The 24249-nt window shown below is 40.8% G+C and overlaps 1 protein-coding gene across 2 annotated transcripts; it reads right to left on the bottom strand.

Moving 5' to 3' along the window:
• Positions 1–422: 422 nt before the first annotated feature.
• ZFAND5 (zinc finger AN1-type containing 5) lies at positions 423–22251 on the bottom strand. Of its 2 annotated transcripts, none has more exons than XM_075598064.1 (6): positions 20665–20877; positions 12845–13001; positions 9345–9456; positions 8459–8562; positions 3330–3455; positions 423–2972 (listed from the first exon to the last, which is right to left on the bottom strand). In XM_075598064.1, the coding sequence occupies exons 2-6, from the start codon at positions 12990–12992 to the stop codon at positions 2824–2826; spliced, it is 639 nt and encodes a 212-aa protein (XP_075454179.1). In that variant the 5' UTR covers positions 12993–13001; positions 20665–20877; the 3' UTR covers positions 423–2823. The 2 variants fall into 2 exon arrangements, with proteins under 2 accessions (XP_075454179.1, XP_075454170.1); XM_075598055.1 differs by lacking the exon at positions 20665–20877 and adding an exon at positions 21823–22251 and having other exon boundaries at positions 1077–2972.
• Positions 22252–24249: the final 1998 nt, after the last annotated feature.

The following is a 24249-nucleotide window of genomic DNA, read 5'->3' on the forward strand; positions in this document are numbered from 1 at the left end:
AAGCATTCACATGGTAAGGAAATGCTTTGAATGAGATTTACAATCTTTTTGTGCCAAGACTGTTGGATAGTAATGCAATTTGTTAGCCTAGGTGTTTTTGTTTGGAAGTAGTTAGTTACCATTAATAAATAAGACAAAGTAGCTAATATACTTGAAATCAGTGTTGAATCCAGACAATAAGTGATACACATTTTCTTTTTCACAAAAAAAGTTAGAAGACTGGTACTTGAAGGGTGATTGAATATTTCTAAAATGTGCCAGTTACAATGATGGGTTAAACAGATACAAAAAGGTGTGCCCCTACTATGTAAGAGAAATAGTGAAGGTTTAAATATACATAATATTGCAAGACAAACATATCCTTTCCCTTAAAACAGAATGCATCTTCAAAACATAATTCAATAACACCATCACAAAATGGATTCCCTCTGTACATAATTTTATTATTTACATAATACAATATAGCATAAATGCTGAATAGCATGATTATGTGCAATACATAAATATTAACTATCTGTACACATTTGCATATCTAATAACTCAGAACAGAAACACAAGGTTTAAAGCAAAAATCCTGATGCTTGGAAAGTGAAGAATAAACTAGGGACAGAACACACAAAGTAAAATCTTAAAGGTGAGGTTGAGTGAACATACGTAACTATTTACAGATGAGAACAGGCATTACCACAACACTACTCAAAATTGTACTTGCTTAACAAAAATGAATAGAAATTAAAAATTAAAAAAAAAAAAAAAAAAACACGTTCCATACATTACAAGAAAACCTTCCATTATAACACAGAAGTGATATTACCAGACAAGCATCAGTGAAGTAAGCCTTCTCTAGAGTTGTTTTTGTACAAAGCTGTAGATAATGCAGCCCATGCAATACAACCAAGAACACTACAGTCCTACACCCAAGTACAATTAAAAAGAATGAGTTGAGCAGCCCTCCGCGTGGTTCCTGGTACCACTCATGAAGAAAAAAAAAACAAAAACAAAAAAAGGGATCTACAGCAGCCAAGTAAGGTATGGTTTTTCCATGCAAAACTGTGCAATTGAATCACATTGTAAAACCTCCATTAAACAGGAAAACCATTTTCTAGATTACCTTACTAAAAGGATTAGAGAAAAAAAAAATAAAGAAACAACATTTTCAACTTCGATACATTGGGCTCATGTGTTAGTAGAAACAAAAACAAAAAAAATAAAAATAAGCTATGGTTAAAGTTTAGGAAAAACAAAACTGAAGCCCTTGTCCCTTCTGGACTGCAACTGTGGCTCCCTGCAGGAGATGGATCATCAGTAACGCCCCTTATCCAATGTGACTTGTAAGCCACTGCTGCTGCAGCACGTTTGGCTTAAGATCTGGGATGAAAACCTTAAACACATCCATGAACTAGACTATCAAGTGTAGCATGTTGTAGTGGCAAAGGCACGACAGGGTGGGGTTAACCCTGAGACTGTCACTAAGGAGGGTGTATTGTTTATTGCCAGATTGAGATCCTAGGCTGATGGCACCCATACAAGTGTAATATATTAACCATTACACAGCTGTACAGACTTGTGCCAAGTCCACTGCTTTGAATTTGGCATAGAGGACAATGGCTAATTCTGCTTCGTGAGGCCATAAAAAGCCACATGCATCACCTCAATGTAGGTCAGGTTGCTATACTTTTTATTCAACCAACATTTAAAGTCCTGCATAGCAGTTTTTCTGTAGGAGAATATAAAAATTACTTGAACAAAAACCTTTAAGACCTTATTCAATAAAGTGTGGCAGTGCACTTTATAGAATAAGGCTTGTAGTATTAAAAGCTCAATATACAATAACTTATGTTGATCCAATAAATCTCAACACAGCAAATCAAAAACTGTGTTTTTACCAATATAAGTCCGCACAATGTCTCAGGTTTGTCACTGCAGAGAACCACAATTTAAAGTACCACAAAATAAAAAATAAATAAATAAAAGACTTCAGAGATGAGAGAGAGAAGCATATGACCTCGCTACAAGAGTTGCATACTGATTGCCCAGCTGTGAGTGTACCAGACCACAACATGCCATTTTTTTTTTTTACTGTTGTAAAGAGAATGTACAGAATAAAGTTAAACAATGAAACTTTTGGCCTGCAACAATAGAACCAATCCACGATGACACGCCTTTTCAGCGCCATATGTCAGTCTGCCAAGGTACGCAAATCAAAGCCACTTGGATATTCCTTTCAGCATGCAAAATGATCTGCATATTACATTCTGCTTTGACCTAGATCGTGCAAGTATGCCAGCACGACACTGCAGAGCAATAAGATAGTGACCTACCGACAGAGTTCAAAATGATCAAATGTTAAAACCTAAAAACAGAACAAGGTGCGATTATGGTTCACACGACAGTCTCTTTCTGGTGCATCAGTTCTTCCTCGTGTAGACACGTCACTAGCCAATCGTTATACATGTTGGTTAGTACAAGCAGGACATCTGTTGCAGGCATGCAGATTTTAAGCCTACTCTCTTTTTGGCACATTCACTAGTTTTAACATTTCACCAACAGATATGCATTGAAGTAATGTGTGTAGGCTGCTACCAATCAGTCCATGTTCTCAGGGCGTAGGTAAGTTGGAAAAGGGCTGTATCTATCCATCCAATTCTGCCTGTTAATCACCCAAACATCCTAAAATTCAAAACAGACATCACAAAAGTAAAACTCTGGATAACACCAAAAAGGAAAATGGACATGCATCTGCTCTTTAATGTTTCCCTAAGATATATTAAAATCAGAAGAAAAAAAAAAAAAAAAGTAAAGTCTTCACAAATTGTATATTGTTTATATTCTCTGAATTTTTTCTGCCACAACGACGGGGTTCTCTTTTCTTATTTTTGCTGCAGCCTCCGCTTTGTAATCGTAAGGACAGTTGTGCTTGTCGGAGTAACGGTGAAGTCCACAAAACAGATTCCCACAACGGCAGTCAAATCCTGCACAGAATAAAAACAAATAACATTTAAGAAAACAATTTTTTTTTTTTAATAAAGTGATTATATCAGCATCAGCAGGGAAGAGGAGAATTTGTAATCACACCAGACATTCTGCTATTAGAAGCAGTTCGAGATGAGATGTTTATTGAAGTGGTGGGAATACAAAACTATTTGCCATGACAATACATTGCAGATTTCTTTGGCCCTTTGCTGTGTGTATTGCAGGTCACTAGCAATGGCTCACAGATACACTTTACACACCGTTACAAATGAAATAGTATGAATTATTTATTAAACACAAAAAGAGAGCTTCTACGGTTTGATGTGTAATACTAGCAGACTATCCAGAACATTTACCTGTAAGGCCAATCTTCTTCCTGCACATGAAGCATCTGTTCTTCTTTGGTTTTGGTAGTTCTGGTTCTTTGTCCTCATTTTGAGAGGTGCTGGGCTGAGATACTGACGGACTTGGCTGAGTCACGACTGAAAATAACAATTAAAAAAGGATTAATGATCCTATTAAAAGCATATTGGAAAAAACAAAACAAAAAAAACCTTAAAGAATCCATTTTGATCTTTTGCAGAGATTTATGTAGAGGATCTTGGTTGAGGAATATTTTTTATTTCACTGGGTCGGTCATTTTGGGTGACAAAATAGACAGAATTAATATGTAATCTAAAACCACGGCTTTCAACAGTTGAGACTAAATCAGTGAGAAAAAGTTAATGTTTTTTTTCCCCCTTGGAGGTTAATGCTAAACTAGAATGCCTAATCGTAAAACATCTTAAAAGTAAGCTCTTCATATTTCCCAGATATTTTGGTGATTGTCCATTAAACTGCAATAGTGTCAATCAGGGCCCTATCGCACAGAATCCCCAATTGAAGTTTCAGTGCGATAATGCCCCGATCGGCACAAATGCAGTTTGATCAACATCCCTCAAGTTTCCACAATCAAGCCAATACACAAGACTAAATGCTTCAATAGTATATGGCCACAGCCCACAAACCTGGCAAAGCAATTCATTCTTCAGATTTGGCTGAACAAATGCATATATAGCAAATGATGCCTCCACTGCCCTCAATTACTGAAAATCAATGCTTAGTAATTTGCATTCATGTGTTTGGAGACACATTTATGCTTTACTGTTGGTGTTTGTGGTAAATAACAGAGCCTTGATCCCAAGACCTACTCAAAAAGGTGATCATGAATGCAAGTAGTTTTATTGCTTATATGCAGTGCTCCAAGTACTGTATTGCATTTATTCAATGCTTTAAATAATAGGCCGCCAGTATTTTATGAATTTATACAAGATAGAGTACTCACAAAAGCTAGTCATACAAGAGTAGTCTATTAAAAGCCGGTTTTACAAGTAAAAGCATTCAAGCTTAAAAAGGCCAATGTCAAAATTACTTCCAAAAGCCCCCTACAGCATAGAATTTCCACTCTATGTTTAGTCCACATCATTTCATCCTGGCTATTCTATTACTTTTTCTCCACAATCCTCCATTTCTCTCTTAACTTCTTAGAATCTGTCAGCACAATGCCACCGTTTTCACATCTTATTAGCAATGGACCTGCAATCTCCCAGAACTCAATAGAATGAAACAAAAATGCTGTTCAGCAACTGAAAACACACATCGGCATTTTCTCCCCCACCACAAAATAAATAAATGCTCCTGATAATTATAACTAGTTCATATGCAATATCTTTCATCTCTTGAAAACTGCACCCCAACTACTCGCTTTATACAAATAACACCAGCCTCTTCCATCCACACACTATAACCTTACTTCCCCTTTCTTAGGCTGCATGCCCCTTGAAGCAGGACTCTTATTGCCTACTTTACCAATGTAGATCAAATGCTGTACTCTTAGTTGTTATGCCCTTTACACCTCAATTGTTCCAAGCAGTGGATAATGTTGGTGCATTATCATTAAATTGTAACTGGAAAACTTTTCAATTAAATATGCAACACATATACATACATATTTATATTGTGTATAGGGCGTTGCAGGTCTCTAGTAGTGAAGTGGTTAAAAAAATAACACACAACTATTGTTTAAATATTCATGTGTATGGTGGGAGACAAATTATTGGCAGCCTTTGTAAGTCTGCCCAGAAATTACATAGTATAAAAAATATATATATTTTTTGATGTAGAACAGCAACACACAACATTTCATGCACAGCTACAGAGAAGGATTAACACTTTGATAGGTTTGATGATTTGATATACATTTGATAATTATATAGATTACATAGCAGCTTAGAAACAGCATCACTATATTCAACCCCATTATGGAGCTTGACCTCTTTAACGTCATACTTGTTTGACTACATTTGGAAACCTTGAACTCAAAAACACTTGTACATTGTGTGGCAGAAACAATCTACTGAATGTGCAACACAGCTGTGCAAGGATACAATAATGATGTAGTGTTTTGCTCACTGAGCTATGGCATAAATGCACAATAGGAACGTTATATTTTACACCCAAAGCTTGACTGCCCACGGTGGGAAAAAATATTCTGGTCCAGGGGTTTCCAACAGAAAAAGGACAAAGGCCACATGTACAATAATAATAGCGGAGGAATATTCCAATTATTTAACAAGCGAAAGACAAAAAGATGCATGATACTTTTGGGCATGTGACAAACACACCTATGATACATTGGTGGTGCAGCAAGCTTTGTCCTACAATAATGCAGATCTGTAATGTCACTGAATGTCAGTCAAGTCTCACTTATCAAGTCTCTTATTATTATTTTTTTTATAATCTATAGTAGGAGGTTTCTTGTTCCTAAGGAGCTATAATAATAATATTTTTTTTTAATACAAATTTCAGTTTTGGCCTAAAGCTCAATCCCCCATTTGGTTCCTGGACATCTCTGAAAGGTGGTCGGGACAAAACAATGTAACCGCTGTTTTGAGCTGAAATAAATAATAGCACTATGAATGATCAAAGTAGCTTTGTCAGTGCTTACATAGGATAATACAATAATAGACAAACACACAAAAAAACGCGCACAGCGAGATTTGTAACTAGAACAAGGGAGGTGTGCAAATAAGGCAATATATAAGCAACCAACATCCATAACAAATTTAGTGTGTCGATTGCGTTTGGCTAGTATTTTAATTGTTTTCATTAGGGGTCTCAAGATTATCATACTTGCAAACAGTGAGAATTATTAAACTGTTTTAAGTAAGTGTGACATTCTATCATCTCTAGGGAAGGTTCTCGGACTGTATATAGATATAGATGGAAGCCTTTCGTAACAGTTTGGTAGACATGGGATAATACAAAACACTGACAAGTCAACATCTAGTATGTTGTATTCAGCAAGGATGTTACACTGCCCCGCAATAATTTGTCTTTACTTTATACAGAGACTATAAGGGAACAAAGTCCCAAAATACCCCAATGTCGAGTCAAAGCAGTCTTGGTAGGGAAGGTGCTTGTCCCTTTAAGTATGTCACACTTAAAAAGTACATATGAAACACAGAGCGAGAGCATGAAAATAACTCACAATTCGCAGAAGAATCTCCGGATTCACATCAAGCAGCACACGAAGACCTGATGAAAGGCCGTGCACAGGCCTAAAACGTTGCTTTGCTGTGTGGTATGTTCCTTTTCAATAAAAGGCAACTTTTTCACCATTAATCATGTGTGCCGCTTAAAGTGAAGCCGGAGATTCTTCTGAGAGTTTTGAGTGTCACTTTCAACCTGGAAAGAGTGCCGTCTTTCCTCTGTATTTCATCTTTACTTTAAAGTCCATCAACAAAACAAGATTACGTTTACACCTTGCACGGAAACAAATTTTCAACAGGGGCCCCTAGGAATCCTTGGGTTCATCACTAAAGGGTTCATTGCAGCTTTCAAGTCATTTGACAATTGTGCAAATTACAGAAGAATTTACAATGCATCTGATCTCAGGACACTATTAGAGAGGGTTGGGGTTCCTTACAATGCATCTGATCTCAGGACACTATTAGAGAGGGTTGGGGTTCCTTACAATGCATCTGATCTCAGATGCACTATAATAAGTTTCCTTCCTCGTGTAACACATCTTACTAGTGAATTCATACAGTATACATGCTACCCAAAAGCATCAAGCCCATCCTCTAAGTGCAATGCATTCTGTGTTGGGGAAATTCCAATTCTCATTGTTTCGGCTGCGACGTATTGCTGGTTTCCCATGCCAAAGTTTGTAAGCAGAGACCAAAATCAAGTTGTTTTATTCCTATTTCCTGGATAAAGTTGAGTTAAACGAAGAGCTGGCTAGCAATGAAGACTGAGCACTGAAAGGAAACTGTTTGTTGCCACACTTATGTATGAATAACCCTTTGACTGCCAGGGGCCTGTGATGCCTTAGGGCTCGAGCACACATGGGGCTTCACGACGCTGTGTGGCTGCATGCGCGCGTCAACGCCTCCGTCTGCTGGGCGATGTGTGATCATCCCCAGCAGACAGAATGATCCGCGAGCGGGCGACGGATAAATAAATGTAATAATATAATAATAAAATATGTGAGAATAAATAATAAAATAAACCCTGTCACCCATCCCCCCCGTCACCCGTCCCCAAGCAATTTCAGCAGCCAATCAATGAAAACGTCTGGACATTGATTGGCTGCTGAAACGGACGTCACGCTGCTGCAGCCGGAGATCACAGTTTGGAAAGACTCCAGGAGCGGCGACGCCGTGCTTTGCAGCCAATGGTAGTTTCAACAATGAGCACTACCATTGGCCGCCAGGGGTCGGTGACAAAAGCGCGCACGCACGTCGTGTAGCGCGGTGTGTGCCCCAGCCCTTACAATGCATGCTTCTCAGGCAGCCATAGGCTTAAGGAATCTCCACTCAAGCTGAGGCACAAAACCAATAAAGAACGCCCCTTGAAGAAGCCGAAGCATGCATATATGTAACCAAGCTCCCCTTTAGCTGTGGCAAAATAAATATATAAACACATACATATTTTCCTCAATGCCAGGGGAACCTGCCGGGTGAATGAAATCAGAACCTTACATTTTAAAACCAAATACAATACCCTTCAAATAAAAAATAAAAAAAATCAGGCTAAGTGTCCATCTCCAAGTGTTTCTTGCCATATCTTTTTTTAATCATTTTAAGTTTGTTATATTATTAGTTTCCCCAATTGTTTTTGAGATATAAAACTTGCCATAATAAAGCATGCTTAAATTATTGTATGCCTTTTCCCTCCATAATTTGATAAATAACTAAACAAGGCTCTGGCAAAACCCACATTTTTTTTTTTTAGATCCAAAGTCAACAGTAACATTTTTTTTATATAGATTTTAGAGATTAAAAAAAAAAAAAAAAAACACAAAAAAAACAAAAAAATAAAAATAAAAAACACACTCTAGTAAAAGTGCACACCCTAGATAAATATATACACATGAGCTGCGGCTTCATCAAGTAGCTCTCTCTCTTTTTTTTTTTTAAATTACTTGGAAAAAAAAGTATACCTGGTTCTGATGTTTCTGTTTTTGGGGAGGTGATGTTTTCTTCTCTTGAAATGCTCATTTCTGTCATTTGCTGAGTTACAGGCAAGGCAGCCACGGGTACATTTCTAAAAAGCAAAGTTAGTGAACGCTTCACCTGATTTTGTCACTCACAAGTGCAGGATTGAAAATAGAAATACGAGTTCTGGGCATTGTTCTCTTCATGTCAATTCCCTGCGGTTACCATCTGTACACTACATCTTTTTCCTTCTGGAAGATCCCAGATTCTGGTCACCCAATAAACTGGAAGACTGGAAGGCAATGCCAAGTCTTTCATTCTGAGAACTTGCTTCCCAAAACGCTCTAATTTTAAGCCTCATCAGAAATATCAAGAGGAGAATCTAAAAGTAGTTATTAGCAGCTGGGCATTTGGCCAACTAGGAATCCGTGAAGAGCACCCTTCTTCAAGGTGTAGCATTAAGCATACCTTAGGCATTTTAAAGACATGTCATGTTGCTCCTCGTGGGAATATTTAATATTAACAGGGCTTGAAAAAACCCCACCCGTTTAGGGATTAAGAATTATGAGTGACCACGCGGAGAACCTATTTGGTTGCTCTTGTGTCCATTACCACCTCTGCTTTCCAAACCCGCAACACCTTACACCCACAATAGTGTTTGGCCAGGTAGAGTGCGAGGTCAGGAAGCAGAGCTGCAATTCACAACTCTTCACCAATGTGGTTAGGCTGCATGTGCAGCCTTTCCTTCGCTGGGCCCTACATGTGGTGAAAGAGTTACTGAATTGGTGACTCAATGGTATTTTTCAAGCCCTGTCATTACCCAGTCTTACACAGTATATTTATTTAAACTGGAACACATTTTATACGTACACACTTAATTTTCAGATTTACCTTGATTTGTCGGATGGGCTGCCAGCAGCACCTTCACAGTTGTTTAAGGTTGTTTCTCCTCTCTGTACAGATGCACATTCTGCAGAAGGACTATTTGAACCACTGGGAGCTCCTAAAATAAAATAAAAAAAGAAAAAGCAGAAAAAAAAATAAAGTATGTTTTCAATACAGAATGCTTTGAAAGGACATTAGCAGTTTCTGAATTACAGGTTTGATTGAAAGCTATAAAGACAACAGATAGAAGTGTCTAGTGTACACAGGGGTTTATTCAAACAAATTCCTGCATTGCTATGCACTGTTTGGGCTTTTAATTTCCCTTCTGTATTCAAATGAATATCGCCCTCTCCAGAACACAAGCTCCATTTACAGTACACACAACAGCTTGTGTCTTTTCACTGACAAAAGTCAGACTCATTACATTATGTATGCACAACCATTAAAGACCATATTTAACAATAGGGTCACCCTAGTGATATTAGCAATTCGGACTACACATTACATTGGAAGAGAGAACGGTTGTGTTTCATTGCAAAGAGAGGATCTGAAAAACATGTAATTCCAGATACATTTACATAGCGCAAAACTGGTGCTCATGTTTAGGATTTGCCAAATACCTTGGGTTCGAGCTTGGCTCCCTAAGTTCATCTCTCTAGAGCAAGGAATGGACCAGGTTTTCTGGGCAACAAATATCTAAGCAAGCTACCTGAAAAGGAGATCTAGGTTAACGGTTTAACCCTGAACACCTGGTTAGTTTGTTGCCCTCTATTTATATGGAAAGAACAGGGACCACAACACAAGCCGCATGCCAATTTCATGACATTAAAACAAGACAGTTAATATACTGACACTGACTGGCCAATGGCATTCTTCCAGAGGGGCAATCAGAAGGCAAGAAGGACTAGCACACTGTAAGGTGTCTTAGCTCTACTTTGTAAATATAGCCCAGACTATTGAACAAATGGTAATTACACAGCCCATTGTTTGTGGTGCAAAAACATTATTGATGTGTAAACAAAGGGGAGGAGCTAAAAACGACACACCCCGGAAAAGTTTCAACAAAATAAAATCATGTATTGTGTGTTTAATGCGTCAAATAGATTGAACTTGTCCAACCATTAGTTCAGGAGTCTCAAAAGGTCCAAGTGACATTGTTTCCCCCCTCCCCAATGACTGCTTGTTGGAATTTAATAGAGAAGTTAAAATAGAAATTCCAGATTTAAGAGTACAGTATTTGCACCATAAAGAGTTGTGTTAGAGGAGCAGATAGTTGCAATGTTTTGTTTGTGCAAGGTATATCTTCGGAAGTCTAAATCTCCACATAAATGAATTTCAAAATGTCAATTTAATATTTGGTATCCCCAAATGTAAACAAGGAAAAAGCTAATTTTACATTTCAGTTAAACATTAAGTAGAACTAGCTTGTGTTCATTAACAAGCAAAAATAGACAAGGAAAAAATAAATATCTTGTGAGCAGTTCCTCGTGGTTCCAAAACATGGTAAAAGGAACAATAAAAAGTGCATATGCCAATCCTGTAGACTTTCCAGGTTATAACAGAACAAGTAGTGTGTGGCTCCGTGAAGCTTACCAAAGCTTGTGAAGTGGCCCGCCAGCCAAAATTGCCCACACCTGCTTTACAACATGCAGAAGTCATCCATGGCATATGCAGAGATATACCACAGGGGGCCATAAGAGGAAAGCAGAAGGGGTTTCCGGTCTTGTACATTTTGCATTGAATCCCCCACAAGGATTCAAAACACATGGGGAAAAAAATAGAATACTTTGCAACCAATGGCTAGAGTAGAGCCATCAAATGCTACAGAAATAGCGGCTATAGAATTTCTCGAACTGTTTAGACTACAAGTCTCTGCCTTGAAACAGGACCAAACTAGTCTGACTTCCTTAACCATGTTGCAGCCAGACTACCTCATTGTGGTACTGCGTTACACTTCTGGTTATATAGCCCTGCTTCCTTACGATCCTTTAGATTCAGAAATGAGGGCGATGTCTTCCTGGCTAACCTGAAAACAGGAAACCACCTTTGGGAAAAAAAATTGTTGAAATATAGGGGCTTCCTCATCTGGAAAATATTAAGGCACTGCCCGTTTCAGCAACTCTTCAACTCCTACCAATAGAAGTGTCATGTGCAGCCAAGTAGGATCTCATTTATAATTATCACATGTGAAGGTCAGGTTCTTAAAAAGGGATTAGTCTATCCTAGTACACTGAAGACCATGACATGTTCAAGGGGTTAAATCTGCCTAATTTGGGCCTTCCGTAACAAATCTGACAGCTCTAGTTATTTCTAAATATTTTTTCACGTTATTGTGTGAACACAGAGGATTGTATGGTTTTAGTCCATAGAACAACAAATAAAAGTTAGGTATATAAACACTGCCTGAAGCAACCGTTGTGGTGCTGCAAGCTTGCCCTCTAACCACAAGATAGCCATGAAACCTCGAGTGCAAGAGGGGTCAACCACTTCTCCGATTACGTCATGGATGATGTAACGAGAGTAATCCACCTTCCTTTTGCTATCAGTTTAGATCGCCCAAGAAAACAAGCATTTGCACAGTAGCTACTACATCATGGGGCACCCAGGGTGCCAGAATCCATGACATAGTAGCAATTCCTGGGGCACACAAAAGGGTTAAAAAAGGCATCACTTTTTGTGTAGACATTGTTACACAAGACGTTTGAGGGCCATGATTTCCTCTGGCTGCTCCCAGGTTGTCCGAGTTTACGGTGTCCTGCAAACAAGATCAGCCACCACCCCTATCACCTTATTAGCGCTCTGATAAGGACACAATGTAGCCTTGAGACAGACCAAGTTTCTGATGCAACCACCCATTCTATTCATGCAAAATGATGTACATTTACTTAGGTGCAAGTGCATTGGTTACTCCAAAAACCTGGTGTGACCAGGGACAGGTTTGAGAATCAGTGCATTTGCTTATTCATAAGCCAGTCACAATGTCACATTGACATCAAATTCAACCTTTTTGCTGCCAGGGGGGCCTGCAACGCATTGCATCACAGGCTCCTCTAGGAGCGAAAGATTTACAAAAAAACATTATATAAAAAACACACAATCATGACTGACCATTTAATATGTTAAAAAGTATTTTGCTGGTCTCATTTTGAAAGTCATTAAATATCAACATTGAATCCATAAAACATTAACCCCATTAGCTTACTTGTCAGGTGGGACCCACCTCAGTCACCAACTGCTGCCTGACAAGATTCTCTCTCCCCCACCCCTTAAAAAGAAACATTGCAGTACTATAGTACTGAACCTTTACATGACAGTTTCCTGTCAAATGTAATTACACCCATCCTTCCAATGATACGTTATATACAAAAAGGTTTTCAACGGCAACATTTTGTAGGAGACTTTACTTGTTTCTGTAATTGTATATGTCAAAACCATTGTGCATTCACAACAGCACAATTTTTCAGTACACACTTTTTTTTTTTTTTTTTTTTTTTTTAGGAGCTTACCCATTGGGCTGATTCTGCCACTGTTCTGCCTCTGAAGATGTTCTTTGTAGCACACCGAACACATTCCATTTGTCCGAGGGTTCCCATAAAAGCCACATCCCGTATTGCAAAGCATAGGTCCCGGAGTTTGGTTGGTCTCCTGAGCCATTTCTCAATGCTATGAACAAAACCAGAAGACATGCCGCATTAGAAAATGAAATGTTGCCAAAAGTCAATTGTAGATCTAAAATAATGATATTTGTCTCAGTTTTCAAGATAAAAATCAGGTCGTAAATGTTATAAATCTGAGCGACCAATTAAGCATTAAACATTGCATCTTTAAAAATGGTTTCCGTGATTCTCTTTTCCCACTAGGACAGAATGGTTTAAAAACAAGATTGCAACACCTTCATTAGCAAAATGTTCTATCAATACTAAAAATACTTCTAACGGTCTGAAACTTTTTACATGTAGGTTGACCATGGGGGGGGGGCAGTAGCAGCCAAAAACAAACACACCACTATCCTCTATACCAGGGGTCTCCAAAGTCAGCCCTCAAGGGCCGCCAACCGGCCGGCTTTTATGGACATCCATGTTCCAGCACAGGTGGCTCAATCAGTGGCTCGGTCTTTTACTGAGCCACCTGTGCTGAAACAAGGATATCCATAAAAACCGGCTTGTTGGCGGCCCTTGGAGGACTGATTTTAGAGACCCCTGTGTTATACAGCATCTAGTTTACTAGCTTCTGACTCCAGTGTATGACAACCACCCACTTAGAATGAACAAAATCTCTCTTCTGTGAAAAGGGACTTCTAAGAAAGGACAACTGAACACAGAAAAAGCAGCTCTTTGGGGTCTGAAACAGGACTGAGGTATAATTACAATATTTTCAGGGCAGAAAAGATTAGATAAGAGGCATGATCACTCAAAAGATCCTAAATATATGTGCCTTGGCCGTCACATTTCGACAGTTGCTTTAAGAAAATGTATTCTGAGAAAAGTAGCAGGACTGGTACCACGCACCTCACCCAAAAAATAAAAACCAGTCACGCGCCAGATCGTCATTGGAACAAATGTAGCTAGTCATTGGCCAAATGCAACAGCGAGTTGCACCTGTAATTCAGATTATACAGTTTGACTGATTCACGTTCAAAAATGTTATATAAATCACACAAAATTTTATTAAGAATGTAAAAAACATAAAATGTCCTCCTAGATCTGGTTACTGAAACTGCAATGTGCACTGAAAAGTAATAAAAACTGGCAACACAGTAAGGACACCTTCACTTGCTGTAACAAGAAGCCTAATACAGAGCCGGATATTGGAACCAAGACCTTCGTATCCAAGGACACGGTTACAATTAGAGCACAGTGGGGTCATGTGACCAGCTACAAGATGCGTCATCCACAAGATCTCAATGTCCCATATACTAAAAGTGTTTGGTCAAAAGAGTCACAGCAACATGTCAAATGAGAAATATGAAGCAAAACATTTATATTAGGGGGAAAAAAAAAAAAAAAAATTAAGGATCAGCTCCTCCTACACCAAACAGAAGTGCCATGGTTAATAGATTAACTATAGGTTATGAAGGCACCATAGTTACAGCTTGGAAGACAGTTTTATTACCAAAAAGTAATGAAAGCAGTTTAAAAGCTTTTGTAAAATGTTAAGTAAAAAAATAAAATAAAAAAAAAGTAGATTTTTCAAAGGTTTTATACAACTACATTTAAAGCCGGTAGTATAGTGCTGGTGCGCGCACGTACAGCCTGGCACACTCCTGCAGCCCCAGCAATTAGTGGTTATCCTCGCAGGAGATTGGGGAGGCGTGGCTGACGTGTCACAAAGCTGGTTCACCCTCAATGGCCGAACCGCTTCACGTGGCGCCACACGCCCACTCTTGAAATGACAAAATGTTGTATTTTCAATTTGCGGCCGCGCCATCGCGCTCTGCTGTGTGCGCGCACTAGTTGCACTGTCACAGTAAGACTGGCAATTATCATAGGCGCACGCATGCGAGTGCCTTCACCATATCACCAGCCTAAGCTATTAAAAACACGACTGTGCTTAGCTCACTTTTGACAAGGCTAGTACTGCCCCTTTAATCCAAGAAATGTACTAGCATTTTATTAGATGGCATAGGCTGGGTGAGATTCATCAAGGTATTGCACACTTTAATACTAGCCATAGTTGAGGTCTATGTTGCCAAAAGTTACAAGAACCATTAACCCCTAAAATGTATAGTAGCAATACAGAAAGTGAGGAAGTGACGAAATAGGATTTGCTATTTGCCATAATGACCTCTCCCTTCAATTGTTAAACTAACAGGAACAGTTTGTGGTTTAAAATCAAACAGAACCAATGAATCAGAACAATGAGCCACAAAACTGCAAGCTACTGTAGCAACAACTGTTGAATCAGATCAGCTGTCAGCCCACCACTGGAATGGAGAAAGGGGCACATCTATGCTCCAACTATTTCCATTAAAAATCCGTCTGGACTAAATAAAATGTGCAAGACCAAAAGGCTTCCATTATCTCTCTTCACCGGAACTAGTACAAGTCCATACTTATTAACTAACCTAGAGCTTAGGGAAAGGGGTATTTAAAGAACATTTTAAAAGTTGTCAGAAATATAAACTTTTTTTGTTCTCTTACAAGCTGCCTTTTGATGTTCTCTGCGTGTTCTCTTTCCATTTCTACACCTATCTTTTTCATTTATTTTTTTTAAGCAGGAAGGGGTCATGCATAATCTGATTCATGTAGCGGTTTGATTTAAAAAAAAAAAAAAGTGAAAACCGTTAAGTGTTTAATAAATGGGAAGGTTTAACATTCAATGTTTATGAAAGGCAATCAAGGTTGAATATTTAGCCTGGTGAGTCTAACCTTCCTCGATTCACACTGCTGCTTGAAAAAGGACGGTAGCTTTCCAAGTGCAGCTTATGTTTGGCTCCTCCGGTTCCATGTTAATACAGATTAGAATGCTATGACAGCATTAACACTTAAGGAAAATAAATAAAAAGCAGTATTTTATATACTTTTCCAAAATAAGTAATCTGCTAAATCACAAAACGTATAAACGGCGCATTTCCTCTGGCCCGTTTTTTTTTTTTTAATAAATACAGCAGTTTCATACCTTTAAGGCAATGCAATTAGCTAAGCTGCCAAACAATCAAGATGCTGCTTCCCAGAGAATGCAATATGGCTGCCTATGTCGAAAGAGGAAGTGATGTAGCTTCTTAAATGGATGCCATAGCAACCCAAGGATGCTTAATACATCTTTTAAAAAAAAAAAAAAGGCAGTATGCATTATCAAATACTACACAACTGAGAAGGGAAAGAAAAAAAAACCACCGCAGGATTTTGGATGAAATGCAGCTTAAAATTATGCAATAATTGGCAGGAAAAAAATTAATTAGAGCTTATCAAGAAGTCTGCGTTGATTGCAGACTCCTGTTTGCTTATGACATTTAAGAGAATCCAATTTGAGACATATCCCACCAATCTGTATGCTAGGCACACTCACATCACAAAAGCTGGGTAGTTTCTCATGTGCAGCAAGACTTGAAGGAGCAATCCAAGCATTCCCCCCTTCCCTTTTTTAATGCAGGATTGAAGCAGGGGGTCTCAAGCGCTGAATCCCATTAATTTCAGCTCAGGTGATCTCCTGCTTCCACAGACACTGGCACCCCCTTCGGAGGTAGGTATCTCTGCAATTTCCAGCCCCTGTCACATGGGCCACTAGGAAGCCGCACCGGATGACGTCTCAGCTTCCTATTGGCCCGGGAGCTTTCAAATCAGCCATAATGTGAACCCTGGAGTGGCCAACGGTAACCACTACTCCAAGTCCTACTGCTTCAAATCATGTATTTATATATTTAAAAAAAATAGAGATGGGGTGGGGGGGCGGCTTGGATTGTCTCTTAGGCTGCGTCCATGGAAGGACAGACAGCGCTGAGCCCCGTGGACGGTCCCCGCTGAGCCCCAGCATACTCAATGAGGATGTCTTGAGAGGGGGCTCACGCGAGCGTCCGCAGGCATGCTGAGGAGTTGGGTTTTTCAGCCGACAGCCAATGCTGTTTTTCAGCGCGCTGTCGGCTGAAAACCTCCAATCACAGCAAAGCAGGGTAAACGTCACGGTGCCGTGACGTTGGTGCGTCGCGGGCCATTGGCCCAGCGACGTCACTGCCCCGCCTCCCGAATGCACACGCTGGCTCGCCTGTCAGTCCATGGGATCGCTGCTGACCGGGCAGGCGAGCGTCAGCGCAGAGGAGCCCGGGCTGAGGCTCTATGGACACAGCCTAAGGCTGCGTCCATAGAGGGGTGAGCCGCGCTGACGCTGAGGCTCGTATGCGCAATCAGGAGCGATTGCATTAACTAGCAGACGAGCCAGCGTGCGCGATTGGGAGGCGGGGCACTGACGTCACTGGGCCAATAACCCGCTGCTTCACTCCGATTGGAGATTTTCAGCCGACAGCGCGCTCAGAAACAGGTTCTGCTGTCGGCTGAAAATCCCTGCGCCTCAGCACGCCCCCTATCAAGACATCCTCATTGAGGATGACGGGGCTCATCGCAGAGCGCCCGCACAGCTCAGCGCTGACTGTCCTACGGACTCAGCCTAGGATTTGCAGCGAGGTACTAAAATACACCACAAATAATGGCCTCCAACTAGAGCAGGTAACATTACCTCGTGTGAGGCGATTTACTGTAGACATTGAGCAGAGACATTTAACTGGACAGGCCATCACCTAGAATGGGCTCAGAATAGTTAAAATTAGAACAATTTACGCTTGCAAATGAAGCCAGGTGCCCTCAATTTATAGCAAGCAAAGATTTTAATCCACACATTGATGTTAATATCCACACAGCTCGGAAAGAGATTGGGACGTGGCTGCCATTTACTATGCGAAAGATCATTTCATTACCAGCCTACTTTTAGACTTTAAAATCAGGGGAGGAAAAAAACACATTTAGTTGAATTTTAGCGCACACACACGTGCCAGCAAAGAGTCTTTGCCAAATTACCCCCGCCATATAAACATTCACCTATAGCATGCTTCCTAAGCTTCAGCAGTGCATGTTACTTTAAATAGTTGTGTTTGCTCCAATCAGCTCAAGGCTGGACGTGAAATAACAGCTTGCTCGACAGCAATCTGGCACATTACTAGCTTCAGTTTCAACTTTAACCTCTTAAAGTTGTGTATCAGATCTCTGATGCTACCTCAGCATGTTAACTGGCTCTAGAAATACAGGATAGATTCAAACCGTGCAGGCTTCAGAATCAGAAATGGGAAATGTAACCAAAGTATCTAATAGGGTCTGCGGTTTCACCGTGGATAGCATGAGCAGATTAGATGGACCAAGTGGTTCTTATCTAGATGTATGTATATGCATATTTTAAAAGTGGCCCGCGCAAATCCCTGTTTTGGCTCCCATCCCCTTCTCAATTTAAGAAAGCATAGACTATTTTACTTTACAGACTGGTGTCAATTGTAAAAAAGATAAATTAAAATGATACCAGGTATGCAAGAGTGAACACGTGGAGCTAAATGGCACCTGGTACTGTTCCAACCTCCTGCAAATGCCATCAGGGAAAAAAAATTGTGATGCCAGTGTGCCATCATCATAGCAGATAAGGTATGTATGCAGTAATATACATTATGTACACATACAGTCATCCATTCTGGGCAGAGTGGCTAAGGAGGGTCTGTGTTGGTATTGACGCTCTTCAGGAAAATTCTTGGCTAATCTCCAACCCAGACAATATTTAAAATCCATACAAACTGTCAACCTAATGTATTCCAGATCAAGCTTTTCCCTAATGTTGCAGCCATGAAAGTTACAGTACCTCCAGGAGCACTCTGGGAAAAATTGCCTGGTTAAAAAATTAGGCATCTCTCTGCAATTCAGTAAAACATCACTTCCTGCAGCAGTCATGATTATAGTATTGCAAAATAGCTTCAGACGCTCGAAAAAAACAGCATTATTAATCTGCAAGTATTATTCTGTGTCTCATTGCCTGAAAAAGAAATCTGCATTTGTTTATGGAGGGACATTTTGTTGTTGTTACAACATCTGTGTTTGCAGTCAAAAGAAAAGGGTGGGTTTTTTTTTGCAGAATTCCATTATTAAGGATAAGAATCCATAATCCAAAAAAAAAACAAAAAAAAATAAATTAAAAAAAAACCATGAAGATGAACAAGACATGTGGAAACCGTTGTCGGCCTGGGTCTTATAACAATCTGTTTTTGGCCTGCAAAATACCAATGATACTCTGTTAAGAGATTAGGCCGACTAAAAGAGCCATCCACTGCATCCTATGTGGTCAGTTCCTTCCCCCTCAATGGAAAGCAGCTTGTAATAACATAACGTGTCCTGCTTGCCTTAATATATTTCTCAGAAGCTTAGGTCACGTGGGTAAGTGCATTAGATTCCGCCTGTCACAAGGCTGCAATGTGACAGGCTGATCTGTAGGCTCAGACACACAAAACCTCGTCAACAGGGGCCTCTGAAATCAGCTTCTATTTATAACTCAGAGGCTGCTAACTCCTACATAGCAAGAATAAGCAACACGGCACACAGGCACTGTACCACAGATTGTCAATAGAGGTTACAATCATTTTAATGATGGGTCTTGGGGATAATTATTACAGCGCAGATTTTTTTTTTTGTTTGTTTTTTTAAAGAGATCATGAACTAGGGCGATGTTAATACTAATCAAGAATGGCAACCAGAAGCTTGATCGATTAAAAAAAAAAAAAAAGTAGGAACTTCAGCATGTGATTAGTTTTATACACTGGAAACCCTGACATATTTGGATGTTAAAGAGTTGTAACCAATTAAAAACTAGGCTTGTACATACAGTGCATTGCTGTAAAAACCAACATGAAAATCTAAAGACAAAAAGCCTCAGTTGAATACCCATCTGTTTTTCATAAGCGAGGGTCATTTAGTTAAATTCTTTGGCCAAAGGATTTTTTGTACCTTACAAACCACACCAAGGTAGCCCCTCTTTTTTGCAAGTCCCAACACTACTATACCCACAAACGGTTGGTGGGTTTTGGTTCTGAGTTTACAGGGGAAGTGTATTTGCAACATGCATCAAATACCCCATCTCTAGGACTGTCTACATTTGCCTTATTAACATGGGACTTTGATGACAGTCTTTTTTTTTTTTTTTTTAACTGAAACAGGCAGCTTGGAAGAAGCTCAAAGCACTGTTTTACTTGGGTTTATGGTGCCAGACATCAGCTACCATTTCTCCCAACAACCTCCATGACCTTTAAACAGGCATCTAAAACTGGTTGTTGAGTTACATGCAGGAAAAAAAAAAAAAAAGTTAACAGGCCTACGCAAAGCCACAAGTAAAACTGGATTGATCTAGCTTTGATAAGGTAAAAACTTTATCACAGGTGGTTTCCTGACCCGAGCAAACACTACACCAATGTGTTGGGAATGCGAAGGCAGCAGAGGTTACGCAAGGAGCCCCAGGGCAGCTGTATTCAGCAATGCCGAATTAAATAATTAAAATAGATTGAGAGATATATTAATATCTCAATAGGAAAAGTAAAGGATAACCCATTCAGATCAGTGGCACATTCAACGTCTTACTCCCTAAATAGAGCTAAAAATAATAAAATCCTGAATGGCACATGCTTCGCATTATTATTACTTTCAATTGAGGTAACAGCAGCCATGTTAAAAAATGGACATAAGCCAAAGTACCAAGCAACTGGAGTACTGTACTACCAACAACCCATGCACAGCATGGCAAGTAAACAGAATACACGAAAAGTGTGTCTCAAAATAAAAAGGTGTCATGCGGGGTGCAGGACCCGGATTACCGTCTGTGTTTATTTGTAGATGAATTCTGATCATGTAATCTATATCCCTCTGTGGAACATGTTGCCGCTTTACCAACAAACAATAATAAGACTGAATGCCCAGGACATGTCCTGGAGAAGAAGCATGATGTGTCCTCCAACACAAAGAGGAAGGCGGAGCTTAGAGCTGGTGTGCTGGAGACAAAGGAGGCAGACCTTGTTCCACCATGGAGACAGGAAGCTCCAGTGCAAAGAAGGACAAATGGTAGGGAATTAACAAAAAAAACCACCACCGTGTATTCCTCAGCAATTGGCAGCATTACAAGATCCTGCCCCCCTCCTAGATCCCGCCTCCCCCCAGTTGGCTGTTTCATTTCCCCTCCCCCCCCCCCCCCAGACACCAAGGCCTGGAAGAACTTGCATAGATAGGCCTTCAGAAAAGCACTGAGTCATTGTAACCAGCAGAGGAAGAAGCAGAGCACGCCACTTCCACCCCACCACTGAAATAACATGCAAGCACAGCACAAAGGGGGCCATGTACCAGCGGAATCCCAAACACACCGAGGGGGGTCACACAATAATACATTCCAGCTTCGCCTTTGTGCATTGGTCTGACTGCCCTCTCGGATACAGCTCTCTCTCTCTCTCTGCCAGGGAAGAAAACAAGCTGCCACCCGGAGACCTATCCCACATCTACCCAGAGGGAACCAGCCAGATCACTTCTGTAGTTACATTACCTCCCCCCCCCCCTTAATAAAATGTCACAGTCAAGTCCTTCTGGGGGAGCTGGACGTGTGTATTATTTATTCATTGTGTGTAACCCTCCCCCCTTCCTCTGCCGAGGCACTCTCCATATAAGGCGCTCCCCGTGAAAAACATCCACTTAACCCCTGCACTGCCACGGGCCCTGTAAGGAACGCAGACCTAATACACAATGCCCATGTGGGTTACAATGAGGATTGGGGTGGTGGGAGAAGGCACGACACGTCCTGTAAAAGATGAAGTTCACTCCGGATTTAACGGCTCCAGCCATAAAGCTCAAACATCGGGGACCGTTTCCTGTATTTAAAATCCAAACCCCCCCTCCTCCCTCGTCTCCATCAGAAGGAAAGAAAAAAAAAAGTCCATGTTGTGCATCAAACAGCCCCCCTCCCGTAACAAAAAAACAACAAAACTTACAGATTAAAGCACTCCCAACAACAGACGGGCGGGCTGCGGAGTGGGGGTGTTTCACTTCGGATCTGCTGTGTCCTCCTTTGTTTGCCGAGTGAAACAAGACTTCTCCTCCTGCCTGGAAATGGTGGTCACAGCTTGAGCTGCTTTTCCCCCCCCCCCAACAGACAAAGACCCGCTGCTGCTGGCGTTTCTATCAGATGCTTGCCCTCCGAAAACCTTGTGCTTTATTGGCCGCCTCCTCCTCCTTGCTCTTGTCCTGTCCCCCTTGTGCTTGTTGTTGTTCTTGTCGTGTCCCCCTCGCCCCTCTTGTCGCTGCTCCTGGGCGCCCAGCTGCTGCCTGGCTCGCTGTGTGCTGTGCGCCTGTATGCGCGGCTCTGCTATTACAGTCACAGAGGGAGGGGCAGGGACTGTGCTGCTGACGAAGGCGAAACCCCCAGAAGGCTGTGTCTGTGTGTGCAACACAGCAACTATAATAACCCGTGATGTGCCCGCAGCCAATCCGGGGCAGGCGCTCTCTGTGCTGTGTGTGATTGCAGACTGCTGTGCCTCAGGGGCGCAGGGCCTCATATAACACGTTTCTACAGTAGGGCTTAGTCATGGTGGCTAACTCTCTGCCTCCATACTTATTGGGGGGGAATGATACTTAGCTGAACTGTAATCATACATATCCGCCTAGTTTGTAGTATCTGCTGAAAGTATCCTTATCATATGAATCCATTTAGTGTCAGATTAGAGAAATTTGGAATTTCTTTTATTCTCCAGGGTCAAGGTACATTCACCTAAAAACATTATTATTTTGTTAACATAATTGTCTGCTATTGGTAACTTACTCAACGTGATAGGAAGCAGACATTTGTTGTCTGTTGCTCTGTTTTTGTCCATAAAAAAAGACAGTTTTGTTTCTTAAATCTCTGATGAAAAAATACAAATGCACAATCTGTATTAGTTTAATGTTTTTGATTTCATTAGGAGGTGAGAAAAAAAAAACTTTATTTTGGAGGTTCTCGTTTAATGTGCTTTAAAGTTGTTTTTATTTGAGCCCCATTCATTTGAATAGAATGGAAGGAACTCTTCCCCAGCAAAGAGTAGACTGCTTTACAGTGTATTAAAGGATCAATTTCTCTAGGACCAAAGTAAACTCATTCCAGTTACCTCTTTAGCTGTGTAATGATTGCCTTTTTTTTATTCAAATCTAACACCTTAAAGTATTTGCAATGTATTTTTTTTTTAAAGTTAGACTTGGGAGAGGTTGGATTCCCTCTGGCTGCTCCCTTTTGTATGATGTCACTGTGAGATCAGCAAGAGTTTCTACAGCCAGAGTCCCCTTACACTCCCTCCCCTTATCTTTATTGGTTCTTTGATAAGGGCACTTCCCCATTCAGAGGCAAATTGAACTAACCCACTATGTGGGATTGCACCTTAAAATGGGGGCCTATGCTCTTGTAGCATGGCTTGTCCAGACTGCCTCTCTGCTGTGGCAGGCTATCCTAGGGGCATTGACACCCCTCATGCTGACTTTCTGAGTGACAGAAGTGGTGGTGACTCAGGGTCCGTGTACAGCCAATCATGGTACAGATTTTGTGCCCTCCCGTTCTGGAGTCTCAGAGGAAGGGCCAAATTATGAAGAGTTATCTTCCACACCGCCTAGGGAGAGGAGGTGTGTGCTGCTCCTCCCGGCTAGGAGTGAGACATGCCAGTCGCTACTGGTCTGGCTGGTAAAAGAGAGATCAGAGGCCTCAAGACTACCAGAGAGCTCAGCACCATCCAGAGGCCTGGGACCCTCTGACATCCAACTGCACCCGCTGTATACCATCTGTAGTGACAGCCCAAATAAAGCCTTGTGTTTTATATATCCCTGCATGAGCTCTCGGTCTATTGTGTAGGGGTATGAAAGGAATCTGCCCAAGTGGGGTACTGACTCTGGAAATACTGGAGCTGGAGGCGCTGACACCATGAGTGAAGATTAAAGATCACCAAAAGCCTGTCCTCTTCCCCACACTCGTGGACCACTCAGCTCTCCTGGACCCTCACAGGTATGACCGCACCACAAACAGCACTAACCAGTAGTACAATCTTCCAGAGAGGGGGGGGGGGAACTGTTACACTAAATTGGAGTTTTACATTTTAAGTTGCATTTTCTTTTATTGTTGTTTTTGTTTATTCATTGCAGAGTGTCTATATTCTTGTTCCAAAAGAATAGGAAAGGGAAAATGGGAGAGAGAGGAAAAAGGATTGGTCAACTTTGGCCTTGAGTAGGGTGACCAGACTTCCTGGTTTAGCCGGGACAGTCCCGTTTTTTTGTGATGTGTCCTGGTGGGCCGACATACCTGGAAATGTCCGTTTTTTACACACACACACACACACACACACACACACACACACACACACACACACACACACACACACACACACACACACACACACACACAC

The sequence above is a fragment of the Ascaphus truei genome, chromosome 1 (genome assembly GCF_040206685.1).
Source record: "Ascaphus truei isolate aAscTru1 chromosome 1, aAscTru1.hap1, whole genome shotgun sequence".
Classification (NCBI taxonomy): Eukaryota; Metazoa; Chordata; class Amphibia; order Anura; family Ascaphidae; genus Ascaphus; species Ascaphus truei.

Bases quoted from the DNA above. Each gene is read 5' to 3' on its own strand.
- ZFAND5 (XM_075598064.1), bottom strand. From the start codon at position 12,992: ATGGCTCAGGAGACCAACCAAACTCCGGGACCTATGCTTTGCAATACG. The intron at 8,563-9,344 runs GTAAATCTGAAA...TTTGCTTTTTAG, and splicing joins AGCCCATCCGACAAATCAAG to AAATGTACCCGTGGCTGCCT. The intron at 2,973-3,329 runs GTAAATGTTCTG...TATTCTGTGCAG, and splicing joins GAAGAAGATTGGCCTTACAG to GATTTGACTGCCGTTGTGGG.